The 13,922-nt window shown below is 38.8% G+C and overlaps 1 protein-coding gene across 2 annotated transcripts in view; it reads right to left on the minus strand.

Annotated features, from left to right (window-relative positions):
- Positions 1-13,922, minus strand: part of AK5 (adenylate kinase 5) — a 233,373-nt gene that overhangs the window by 168,211 nt on the left and 51,240 nt on the right. For both annotated transcript variants that reach the window (XM_039257066.1, XM_039257067.1), the window contains exon 6: positions 12,395-12,586. In XM_039257066.1, coding sequence (XP_039112997.1) covers positions 12,395-12,586 — 192 coding nt within the window. The remainder of the gene's footprint in view (positions 1-12,394; positions 12,587-13,922) is intronic.

The following is a 13,922-nucleotide window of genomic DNA, read 5'->3' on the forward strand; positions in this document are numbered from 1 at the left end:
ACAGGTGAATTCTAGCAAACATTTAAAGAAGAATTAGTACGTATTCTTCTCAAAGTATTCCAAAAAATAGAAGATGATAAGAAACTGAGAGCTTTTCCTACAATCCCAGGAACATGACAAGGATATCTACTCTCAGCACTTTTTTTCAACATAGTACTAGAGATCCTAGCCACAGCAAATAGACAAGGAAAAGAAATAAAAGGTACCTAAATTAGTAAGGAAGAAGTAAAACTTTCACTATTTGCAGATGATATGATACTGTATATCAAAAATCCTAAAAATTTCACCAAAAAGCTACTAGAACTGATAACTAAATTTAGTAAAGTTGCAGGATACAAAATTAATATACAGAAATCTATTTCATTTCTATACACTAATGATGAAGTATCAGAAAGAGAAATTAAGAAAACGATTCCATTTACAATTGCACCAAAAAGAATAAAATACCTAGGAATAAACTTCATAAAGGAGGTGGAAGAAATGTACTCTGAAAATGATAAAACTTGATGAAAGAAATTAAAGACAACACAAACAAATGGAAAGATATTGCATGCTCATGTATTGGAGGAACCAATATTTATAATGTCCATTCTACCCAAAGCAACCTACAGATATAATGCAATCCCCATCAAACTACCAACAGCATTTTTCACTATCATTTCACAGAATATATAGAAGAGCAGTGCCATTATGGAATTGCCTACCTATGCAATTTTAGGAAATTAATGAATCGATACTGTTAAGACCCAATTTCAGTGTTTTAAGAATTCAGATTGAATTGATGAGATGAACAGGCAACTACAAGCAAGCAGTAGTCAACCAAGATTGCTAACAGAGCGAGGAGCATTTCACCTGAGGCTTTAAGATCTTCCAAGGCAGGGTTTTTCTAGAGTTACTGCTGAATTCATTTGTAAGAACCAAGTAATCTTCTTGGACCTCTGAAACTTCCCTGTCAGAATAAGTTTGTCATGAACATATGAACTCTGAAGCCTTGGTAGAAAAGCTAAAAATAAACCTTATCAAGTATATGTCAAGTGATGGTGGTGTCTGTATTCAGATTTTTAAGCAGAAGTTTCAGGATAGAGAAGAAATCACATCTCACATTGCACAATAATCTTGATATTTTTAGATAAAATTCTCAGGTAAGAAACAGGATTCTTTACCAAAAAAAAAAAAAAAAATCCATTGTTTCTCTTTTTCTTTCTTGCTCCTGAATTTGATGGCAATTGTAGAAACAGTTTGAAGTGCACTCTGTGGTATTCTCTGAGAACTCTCTCATGGCTGCTGATACTTTCAAATAACCTGTGAATTGGCACTGGTTAGACGCCAGACCGCAGGGGAAGGCATGAATTTTTGAAAGCCTGAGTTTAAAACACTACTGAAAAGTACTTTTCCAACCCAAATAAATGAAGTTTAAACAAGTTTTATTCACACTCGACTTACTAGAATGAATTTATTCAGTCCAACTCATTAATCTATGCATTAATTAAACAAGTATTTTCAGGTACTCTCTATGTATCTGGTACTGTTCTGGCTGCACAGTCCCCAATAAGTTGGTTACTGAAAATAGCCTACATCATGCTACAATTTACACATATCCAGACTTCTTTTCTCCAGACATCCTTTTATTTTTCTTTATTTTTAAAAAATGTTTATTTATTTTGAGAAAGTGAGAGAGAGAGATAGAGCCAGAGAGAGAGTGTGTGTGGGTGGGGAGGGGCAGAGAGAGAGGGAGAGAGAGAGAATCCCAAGCAGGTTCCATGCTCAGCATGGAGCCCTAGGTAGGGCTCTCTCTCACAAACCATGAGATTGTGACCTGAGCCAAAATCAAGAGTTGGAAGCTTAACCGACTGAGCCGTCTGGGCACCTCCAGACATCCTTTTACTTATTTTTTAAAATTTATTTTGAGACAATGAGAGAGTAAGAGAGAGAGAGAGAGAGAGGGAGAGAGAGAGAGAGAAAGTGCATGCAAGCAAACCAGGGACAGGCAGAGAGACGGAGAGAGAGAATCCCAAGAAGGCTCCAGACTGTCAGTGCAGAGCCCCACGTAGGGCTTGATCTCATGAACCATGAATCGAGTCAGATGCTTAACCAACTGAGCCACCCAGGCACGCCAACAAATGTATTTTTAAACTTACTTTATACCGTGCTTAATTAAGTCCCAAAATTTGGGAGGTGGGAATCAGCAAGAAATTAGGATGGTTATGATACAATTCCTTTTATTTCCCTACTCCTTTCCTGGCTATTCAGTCTCCTGAGTCAGTCTTTTCTGTCCACCTACTCCAATTTCCAGCCTTGAACCTGGAAATGGTTAGGACTCCTCTTTCAGTAATCTCAAATGCCTGATTACACTTTGTTGTTTTTAAATTTTTTTTGATGTGTATTTATTTTTTGAGAAAGAGAGAGAGTGTGACCGGGAAAGGGGCAGAGAGAGAGGGAGCCACAGAATCCAAAGCAGGCTCCAGGCTCTGAGCTATCAGCACAGAGCCCGATGCAGGACTTGAACTCACAAACCTCAAGATCATGACCTGAGCCAAAATCAGACACTCAACTGACTGAGCCACCCAGGTGCACCCCTGATTACTTTTTGAATGCATGAAGTAACCTCCATGGATTGTCCCAGAGAGCTTTAAGTTCATCCAGTCCCACAGATTTACCATGGAGAAGGCAGAGGGAATTTACTCCATCTTGTGGCCCTTTGTACATTGAGGCCACTTGTTTATCTCCTCTCCTCCCCTTTCTACATGGGCTCCTTCAGAACAAGGGCCTGTCTGTGTATCTGCCTACAACCTATCTGCTAGGTCTGGGTAAATGAGATGCAGCACCATACTTGGGGCTGTGCCTGGGTACAAGCCATACAGCAGCTGGCAAGGTGACAGGCAGAATGATAGATGAGGGAGCTAGGCACAGAGAGGACAACATGCAGTAGTATGCACGGAGTCTGAAGGGTGAAGCAGGGACAGAAGAAACAGCAGTGTCCTAATAAGACACGGAGTGGGTGAGCCAAGAGTCAGGCTGTGTGGGTTAGGATTTATCTACAAAAGGGCAGCAAACTCCTGTCCTTACCTGAAATGAGATAACTTAGGTAAAACACCTGGCACATTTACAGCACTTTAATACCTACCTCACAGGGTTGAGTGATTAAAAGAGGTAAATATTTGTAAAGCAGATGGCATAGCACTTAATACGTTATGTTAGTCATTCTCTCTTTCTCCTAGAATTCAATTTCTCAGTCAAGAACATCTTGCAGTTCACATTAATATGACATTATCAATAACTTCTCTGACTCTTTAGAGAGGGAGGTTGACTCCTTGCTTAGATACAAGTCTCGCTCAATCCCTTGTTATTGACTGAATGGACTCTGTGAGACAGAATCTATTTCAAACTTCAAATCCCTTATTTACTGACTCCAGCATTTACAGTGTGTTCCTAAACTTCTCTGAGCCTGCTTCCTTCATCAAACTTTAAGGGCTGTTGTAAGAATTAGATATGAAGTGAATGGAGATCCTGGGATGTTAAAAGCACTTGCTGAAAAGTAGCCATTAATATTAAGCAAAGACACTTTCCACTTTAACCATTTTGAACAGAATGACTAGCAAATGTATTTCCCCATATCTTTTTTTTTTTTTTTTAATTTGGTGCAAGGACACTCGGACTCTCCTCGGTCCCTGTATCTTTTTAAACAGAGAAAATTGAATTATTTTTTATTTATTTATAGTTTTTTTTTCCCTTGTAGTGATTGTTATAGGTTGGCTTACCCAATATTTGTCCTAATTCCTTTTTTTTTTTTAAATATTTTTTATTTATTTCTAGGAGAGAGAGAGAGAGAGAGACAGCGTGAGCAGGGGAGGGTCAGAGAGAGAGGGAGTCACAGGCTGAAACAGGCTCCAGGCTCTGAGCTGGCAGTCAGCACAGAGCCCAATGCGGGGCTCGAACCCACGAACCGCGAGATCATGACCTAAGTGAAAGTCGGACGCTTAACCGACTAAGCCAGCCAGGCGCCCCCCTAATTCCTTTTTAAATAATTCATTTCTCAGCTTTCCTTGATGGCAATGGAAAGAAAACATGCGATCCCATTCTGAGCCATGACACTTAAGTACAAGTCAGTGAAGGAGAGAGAGGGGTTTATGGGAAAGCTTTTCTTTCCTAATGAAGTATAACAGAGGAAGCTGGGGGTGCCTGGGTGGCTCAGTCAGTTAAGCATCCGACTTCGGCTCAGGTCATGATCTCATGGTTCGTGGGATCTCACAGTTCATGGGTTCGAGCCCCACGTCAGGCTCTTTGCTGACTGCCAGCTCACAGCCTGGAGCCTGTTTCAGATTTTGTGTCTCCCTCTCTCTCGGACCCTCCCCTGCTCATGCTGTCTCTCTCTCTCTCTCAGAAATAAATAAAACATTAAAAAAACAAAGCAAAACAGAGGAAGCTGCCCAGCCCTTGCACTAAACCTTTTGTCCTTTTTAGAATGTAATTCTGGTGACTAGAGCAGCAGCAGCCATTTTGTTACAATGAGGAAATACATTAAAGAGGGTAGAACAGAAAGACAGAAGGAGCATGGTTCCTTGCTGACACCATTAAGTCATTGTACTACCCCTGGATCATCCATCTCTACTTATTTTTACACATGTCAAATAAACCTGTTTGTTTAAGCCACAGCTATTCAGCCATTCCATTTCTTATAATCACACATATCCCTAACACATATAAACTTTTTATTTTTGATGATAACAGATTACTGTGCAGTGCTTTAATGGGGCTACGTTTTTATATCTATAAGATCTGTAGAACTGTCTGCCAAGAAAATAAATAATCCCAAATATATTTGTAACTTTTTACTTAATTCATTAAGTTATTTCACTCTGAATTATTTTGAAACAATTATTTGTGGAAAGACTAACCGGTGATTCAACTGATCCTGCTGTGTCTTTGCTTGGATTAAAAAAAAAATTAACGTTTATTTATTTTTGAGAACAGAGAGAGACAGAGTGTGAGCAGGGGAGGGGCAGAGAAAGAGGGAGGCAGAATCTGAAGCAGGCTCCAGGCTCCAAGCTGTCAGCACAGAGCCCAACATGGGGCTTAAACCCACAAACTGTGAGATCATGACCTGAGCTGAAGTCAGATGATCAACTGACTGAGCCACCCAGGCTCCCCTCTTTACTTGGATTTTAAGATCACTTCACAGTGTTTTGGCTAACCACCATTCTTAATATGTACCTTTTCTTTTGTTATCCTGTTTTCTTTTAACTCTGCCATGAATGCTACCCAAATGGGAAATCAAAATAGTTACATCGGTACAATTTATGTTACATCTCATTTCCATTGATTTATGCATGCTAATTTCCTTCAAGCACTTTTTCAGTTACTCCCATGTTTGCAGTCAGCTCCAGATGGTTGTAAGATTAAGGAAGAATAAAAACCTTGTGTCACACACGGTCACTATCCCAACCCTAGGCCCTTGTCAAATCCCTTCTAGACGCTTCTTCTATTCAATATTTTACACGCAACTACCAGCTTATACTTCTCATTAGGTTAGGGCACTCCTCAGCTCCAGGCCTTTAAAGCTCACCCTGCCCACAAAATAGCCTTTCCCTCTTAGTCTAGCACTGAAGTGCCTTCTTCAGTTTGATCTGAGCATATGGCCCCCACACCCTTCTAATTCTCACAACTCCATTATATACCCTACATGCCTTACGTCTGCTTACATCCACTTATAATGTCCTTCCATCCCATTTCTGGGTTCCAACTCTTACCTGCCCCTCAAGAGTCCATGTCTAGGAAAGCTTTTCCCAATCTTTCTAAGAGGAAGTCACTCCCCTGTCCCTGACTCCTCCTGGCTTACTATACTTCTGTGGGTGGCACTTATTTCTTTCCGGTGCTGTTCTCAAGTTATTTATGCTTACATCACTGTCTGTAGACAAACTCCATGAAGGCAAATTTATCTCCACATCATCTTTGGATTCCCTACAGTGCCTCGTGTGGGCCCTTTTACACAGGAGAGTGCTATTGTCTGGCATGCAATAGGCCCTCAGTAAAAATGTTTGAAAGGATGACTACAAAAGAACAGTCATAATGGATAAGATGAATAATAAGATTCCTAGTAAATAAGGATAGGGTTTTGCCTGCAGCCATGGATTTACATTTGATTCGTAGAAGTTGGCAAGGGAAGGAGATAATGTGTAGTAGAAATAAAAGCACAAGGCTCCACAACTGGCCATTCATGGTAACATTGCTTTCTTGTACATGTGCTCAGATGTATTACTTCTATGAATTATCTTAACTATTTGACATCTGTTACCCAGTCAAATTAGTTTTTTAAAACCGCTCCACATAACATACCATCAGAGTGGGTTTTTTTGCTTATTTTTTTCTGAGAAACAGAAATGAAGAGATTACAACTGAACAGAGGTGCTTATCAAACAACAAATGTCTGGAGAAAGCAGTAGTGGGCTTTCTCTTCACAGTCTAGAACGTGTAAGTGTCAAGGTTCAACGAAGGGATGATAAAGCAATCACAAATGCTTCCTCTGGGGTGAGCGTCCTAGGTCAGGACTGAGGCTCCACTGCTCTTGTGGGATCCCGGGCCGGCTACACTTGCATGAGCTTTAGTTTTCTCATCTACGAAATGGATAGAACACTAATGCAGGCATGCCTTAGAGGTAGTGCAGGTATGATTCCAGACTACCACAGTCAAGCAATTGTTACAATCAAACCAGTCAGATGAATGTTTTGGTTTCCCAGTGCATATAAAAGTTATGTGCACACTAACAATGGTCTAAGTGTGCAAATGCATTATGTCTAAAAAACAATCTACATACCTTAATTAAAAATACTTTATTCCCGGGGTGCCTGGGTGACTCATTCGGTTAGTCTAACTCTCGATTTCGGCTCAGGTCATGATCTCGTGGCTTTGTGGGATTGCACTGTCGGTGTGGAGCCTGCTTGGGACTCTCCCTCTCCCTCTTTCTCTTTCTCTGGCCCTCCCTACCTCATGTATGTGTGAAATAAATAAAAATAAACACAAAAAATACTTTACTGCTAAGAAATGTTAACCACCATTTGAGCTTTCAGTCAGTTGTAATCGTTAATCACAGATCACCATTACAAATAATAATGAAAATGTTCAAAATATTGTGAGAATCACCAATATGTGAACCAGAGACATAAAGTAAGCAAATGCTGTTGGGAAAATGGCACTGATAGATTTCCTTGAGGCAGGGTTTCCACAAGCCTCCAATCTGTAGGAAATGCAGACATCTGTGAAGTGCAATAAAATGAGATGTGCCTGTAGCTGTCTGATAGAGATTTAGTTAAGATGCATGACCTAAAACCTGTGAAGCTCTTTGAATAGTATCCAGAATATATTTAGTACTCAGAAATTATTAGCTATTGTTTTTTAAGATATCATTTACTCATAATTTTTTTTGTATTTTCCTGACTGGAAGTTTTTCATGCCTCTCCTTTTTCTTGTCTCTTCCTCCTCCTCCCTCTTCTCTTTCCCCTTCTTCTTTCCCTCATTCTCCTCTTTCTTCTCTCGTTCCTTCTCCTCCCCTTTCTCCTCCTTCTTCTTTATCCCCTTTAGTCACTTAATTTAACTACACTGCCGTCCCTCTTTAAAGACATTGATCAATTCTTTGCTTCAATCAATATTGAAGATCAACATAAGAGCAACTAGTTTGGTCTTCAATATAAAAAATTTTAGTTCAAGAACTTTACCAAAAATATGATTTTCTTACTCATGTTCCCAATAAGTCTCACCATAACATATTAAAGTAAAATAAGACCTAGTTCTAGAAGCATGGAATGTTTGCTGACACTATTGTCAGAATTATTCTTCTGATCAGAGTGTCTCTTGGAAACGTGACCAGCTAGAAATGTATATGTGTGTATTGTACATTTTCGGGTCACAAACTGTAGGGCTGAAAGAATAGTTTATAGGAAGCTCTTAGTATGATATGACATTCAGCTACCAACTGTCTCTTCATTTTATTTTACTTTGAAAAAACTTACAAGCTGCTGTGAAAGCCAGTCCCACAGAAAACAGCACAGGCTTTAACTAAAGTATTCTTAGACTTGTCCATCAAAATATTTGGAAGTGAAGCTTCCTTCATGTGAATCTTTCAGATGTGTTCGCTTGAATATTATCTTGATTTTTTTTTAATGTTTTATTTATTTTTCAGAGAGAGATACAGACAGTGGGAGCAGGGGAGGGTCAGAGAGAGAGGGAGACACAGAATCTGAAACAGGCTCCAGGCTCTGAGCTAGCTGTCAGCACAGAGCCCGATGCGGCGCTCGAACCCACGAGCCGTGAGATCATGACCTGAGCCGAAGTCGGAGGCCCAAATGACTGAGCCACCCAGGTGCCCCAAATATTATCTTGATTTTATCCACATCATTTAACCATCTTTCATTGGTATCAAAGCAAGCTCTACTTTAGATGATATAAAAGTTGGGCACTGGGGTTTTGGGGACTCTAGTTCATGGACGTCTAAAATAATATAATAAACAAAACATTTTACATTCTTTTGGAAAAGGAAGCATGCTCATTGTTTAAGTTTGTCCTCATTTTTCCTGTAAACTTTGCCCGCATGAATCCTCACAATGAGAATATTGCCTTTTCTGGTGTGAGTGTTTTTATCCATCAGGCACTGATGATGCGTTTGCTGTATAATTGGCATCAATTTCCCACGTTGAAAGGAGATGCTTTCACTGAGTCAGTTGGTTTGCTCTGTCTGCGGAGTGTGAACAGCACTGAGACTGAGCATGCACTGCGTGTGGAGAAGTTGTAAGTTGGTGTTTGCTTGTTACCAAGACAGAATACCAGAATCAGCTACAGATTTGGTATCTGTTTGTCCCCACCACAACCGTGTGGAGAGGTTGTTTAGGAAGCAGCCTAATTTGCTCCCAGAACAGTGGACGCTGCTTTGCTATATGTATGTTGCACTTTGTGAGCAAATAGCTTTATCTCTCAGTCCTTTTATTTTCCTTTCTGTACAAAAGATCAGAGAATGAAACTGGTGTCATAACATGTATCTCAGGTTTTAGAGCCCACAATAATAAAAGTAACATTACTCACATTTTAATTTAGTTCCAGATATTTTAAAATAAGGATTACAAGGATCTATGTTAATAAGTAAATTAAATGGGGACTACTCATCCATCCTCCTAAATGAAGGAGGCATTTAGGAGGGCAGCCCGGCCTTGCCGGCTCTGCACACAGTAGGATTTCATAAATGTCTGTTGCCCAAACACTGTGATTCCTTATAAGCTGTCTTTTGTTCAAGTCAAAGTAAATATTTCTCATGTGTCCTCTAGGCTTTTCACACTGAGAGTCTATCAGTATCAGGTTTCATGCCAGAAGGCACTGGCTACTTAATTTTTTTAAAAAGTGAATTTAAAACAATTCACAGGATCATATACCCAGTACACACATACAGCATTGTCACTCAAGTATCTTCCAGAATACCTTGATAGCCTTTCTTGTTAACTTCTGAAAACTTCTCCTTGACTGTATTCCTTTTATTTGTTTTTATTTACTTATTTTGAGAAAGAGTGGGCATGAGCTGAGGAGGGGTAGAAAGAGAGAGAGAGAGAATCCCAAGCAAGCCTGGTGCCATCAGCACAGAGCTGGACACAGGACTCAATCTCAGGAACTATGAGATCATGACTTGAACCGAAATCAAGAGTAGGACCCTCAACTAACTGAGCCACCCAGATGCCCCAAGCTCCTTGACTATATTCTGTCTCGGTTACTAAACCCAACAAATAGGAATTAATGAGCCTTTTGGTTACATAAGAATGACTATTTAAATAGGATACAATAAGTGATGGTATTTAAAGGAAATACAGCTTCAGCATGTTACCTATTTACAAATTCATCAACCTCAAGTATTGAGAAGCAATGACAGAATTTTCCTCTCAGTAATTTTAGAAGAATGGATATGTTTGGGTAAGCTATTATCAAGTATCATTGTCTTTCTTTTGTTTAGGTGAATTGCCAAATCTGCTGAGGGTTTGTGCTGTTTAGATTTCTTTTCCAGCACTCTGTGCAGTGATGTTAGGGAAGGTGGTGATAATTAACCAATAGTTATGCACTGGCAGTTTAGGGGTAAGTGTACTTGTATTTAAGTGTTAGTGTTGATTCCTATGAAACTAAGTTAATTAACAAATAATTATTCAGCTTTGTGCATTTACTGGGAGCACAGTATATACCAGGCAGTACTGTTCTAGGACTTTGCAATATGTCAGGGAATAAAATAAAGATCCTTACCTTTTGATTATTTAGTTTTGCATCCTTAGCATTTAGCAGAGTGACTTGCAACCTAATGGTTCTCAATAAATACTTACTAAATGAATAAATTAGGATGGGCAGGTGGAAGTAACAGGAAAAAAATGACAGAGAAAAGGAAACATTTGGGTTTGACCTATTAACTCCCAGTTTTTTCATTAAAATCTTAATATGCTTGTGATTAACAAGAATGACACTTTTTATTTCTTAACTCATCTTTAAAAGCAGAAATGCTACCAAATATGTTGTAGTTCTAAAACTGAACTATGATCCACATACTGAAGGAGGACATATGATTCTGGATGCAATACTTGCTCCTCTGTCAGACTAAATTTTCAAATGCTATTCCTCAGAGCTTAGCCTGTGTTTGTGTTCACCACTTTTCAAAAGGTGACTTTCCAAGGCAACTCTCCCAGTAATTAGAGGCATTTATCCTAAAGCTTATTTGGTTTTAGCAGTGAGGTTACAGGCTGTCATCCACATTGTTATTGACTCCCTCAATTAGAGGCAATGGCATTTCACCTCCATGCAAAATATTAGTAAATTAACAATCCCCACTCTGCATTCATTTGGGAAATCTGCTCTGCTTGTGATGACGAACGTGACAAGCAGGGAGTAATCAGAGACACTGTGGTAATACCTTTAAGCCCTGCAAACATCAATTAAAACCCTGGCTCTGCACTTTGCAGTTAGGGGTTTGGTCTGTAGGGTAAATTCCTTTTTTCATGACACAGCGCAGAAGTCAGCATTGGTAATTTGCAAGAGAAACAAGGAACAATCCCAACAAAAAATAACCGGAGAAACATCCAACATGATTTTCTTGAATCTTTCCTATTAATGTCTCCTTTAGACCATAAAATGAACTCTGGCATTGTGAACAATTTTCAGATCAGATTTATAATTCTCTGACATGACAGTTTTGACTCAAAGAGCGAATCCTAATAAATATTTCTTTACAATGCTACAAACATTACAAAGAGATTTTTATTCAAGTGTTGTGACTCTCTCAGATTTAAGGGCATCTTAGTCTAATACAGAGATTTTTTAACTCAGTAATTGTTAGGTCATAGGAGCCCTGTGGACGAGCTTCAGTAGACTTACCTAAAATTGGTTAAAAAAAAATCTTTTATAACTTTTATTAAGACATAAATGCATCATTTTCATCAGATTGTCTATTGGGCCTTGTAATCCCACTAGACAAGATTAATCAGATTGTCTATTGGGCCTTGTAATCCCACTAGACAAGAATCTCTGGTCTGATGAGAAGGACCCAAGGGCTGGGGGAAGAGTTCTGCTGAGTTTTGCCACCATCCACTTATACTCTGGCGTTAGTGTCTTCTTCCCATAAAATGTTTTCTTTAGATGGCCAATGATTCTCTTTGTTTCCTCTATTTTAATACTAAAGTCTCCAATGTTATGAGACCATAATTTGGTTGAATTTTCACCTCTAACTTCCTGAATTTTAATAACTGTATTAAGTAATGACTCAGTCTTATCTTTCATTGGTACACTGAGGATCATTAACACAGAACAAACTAATTATGATTATATTAATATTAACATTATGTTAATAGAGCAAAAAAGATCAATGCCTTCCATTTTGAGACAGTATTAACTTCTTTAAGCAAGTCAAACAATTAGGAATTTTTTTTGTGTGCCATTGGAATCTCATTTCCTTATGTGGCACATCATGATAAAGCCTAACTTACAATTTAAGTCTAATATAACACTATGTCAACTATGTGTTTTTTACTCTATCAATTTTATTAGGTTTCCAAAGACAAAAGAGTTGAGAAATTGGTAAAGTACTACTTAAAATTATCCAAACAATTATTTAGAAATACTTTTTTATTTGGGGACTATAGAACTCTAAATAGCATTAAAATTTATCATGGTTTTGGTAAAAATCAAACTACAGTAAAAGGAGTTTCATCATTATGACTTAAAAAGACAAATCAGGTAAAAATTACTGATTTTTTTTTCCTATTGGATCGGCACTCAAGAAAAGCCACTTTTTTAAGGTAGAGAGGGTTTCTAAATGAGAACAGGTTAATTAGACATCTGAAAGATCATTCTTAGAGTGGACATGTATATAAAAGTATAGCTAACTTACTGTCATGATGAGCCCCTTTTCCTGGAAGTATTTAACCAATGGAGCAGCGTTCTGCTTGAAGTTCATTAGTCTCCTTTGGGTAGCTTTCAGATTGTCATCAGGCCGCCCCTGTTGCTCTGCACGCTTCAGTAATCTCTCTTTGAGCCTCTGATTGGCGCAAGCCAGGAATACCACCAAGTCGGGAGTACAGATCTGCGAAGAGCATCAGACAAGTAGACAAGCATTCAACACACCAACCAATGCAAGTGAAGGCAGTGGCATTCTGTTGAGGCTGCCATATCTTTGGCCCTCTATGTCTCTGCCAGTACATTTCTAGGGATACTGTTCTGTACAAGAACAGGAAAAGCCAGTGCTATTATAAAGGCATACACAGTTTTGTCATACTTTGCTTTATTGATTATTGGCAACCTCTTGTCTAACAAGTCTATTGGCACCATTTTTCCAACAAATCTGCTCACTTCATGGTTCCTTGTCACATTTTGGTAATTCTTGAAATATTTCAAACTTTGTCATGATCACTGTATTTGCTAGTGATTTGTGATCAGTGATATTTGATGTTACTATTGTAATTATTTTAGGGTGCCATGAACGGCACCCATCTAAGATGGCAAACTTGATAAACAATGTTGTGTGTGTTCAGACTGCTCTACCCACTGGCCATTCCCTTGTCTTTCTCCCTCTTCTTGGGCCTCCCTATTCCCTGAGACCCAACAATGTTGAAATTAAACCAATTAATAACCGTATAATGGCCTCTAAGTGCTCAAGTCAAAGCTAGAAATGATAGAGCTTAGTTAGGAAGTCACATCAAAAGCTGCGATAGGCTAAAAGCTAGGCCTCTTGCACTAGTTAGCCAAGTTGTGAATGAAAAGGAAGGAAATTAAAACTGTTACTCCAGTGAACACATAAATGATAAGAAAGTTAAATAGACTTATTCCTGATATGGAGAAAGTTATGGATAGAAGATCAAACCGGCTGCAACACTCTCTTCAGCCGAAGTCTAATCCAGAGCAAGGCCCTAACTCTCTTCAACTCTGTGAAGGCTGAAAGAGGTGAGGAAGTTGGCAGAAGGAAAGTCTGAAGCCAGTAGAGGTGGGTTTGTTAGGTTTAAGGAAAGAAGGCTTCTCCATAACATAAAAGTGCAAGGTGAAGTAGTAAGTGCTGACATAGAAGCTGCAGCAAGTTATCTAGCAAGTTACTTAGGTAAGATAATTAATGCAAGTAGCTTACATTAAATAACAGATTTTCACTGTAGACAAAACAGTCATATCCTGGAAGATGAAGCCATTTAGGACTTTCTCAACTAGAGAGAAGTCAATGCCTAGCTTGTTCAAACCCTCAAAGAACAGGCTGACTTGGTTGTTAGGAGTTAATGTACCTGGTAACTTTAATTTGAAGCCAATGCTCATTTACACTTCAGAAAATTTCAGGTCCCTAAATCTACTCTGCATGTGCTCTATCAATGGAACAACAAAGCCTGGATGATGGCACACCTCTTTTTTTTTTTTTTTTTTTTTTTTTTTTTTTTTTT

This window comes from Hyaena hyaena, unplaced genomic scaffold, assembly GCF_003009895.1.
Source record: "Hyaena hyaena isolate Hyena2069 unplaced genomic scaffold, ASM300989v1 scaffold_601, whole genome shotgun sequence".
Lineage (NCBI taxonomy): Eukaryota > Metazoa > Chordata > Mammalia > Carnivora > Hyaenidae > Hyaena > Hyaena hyaena.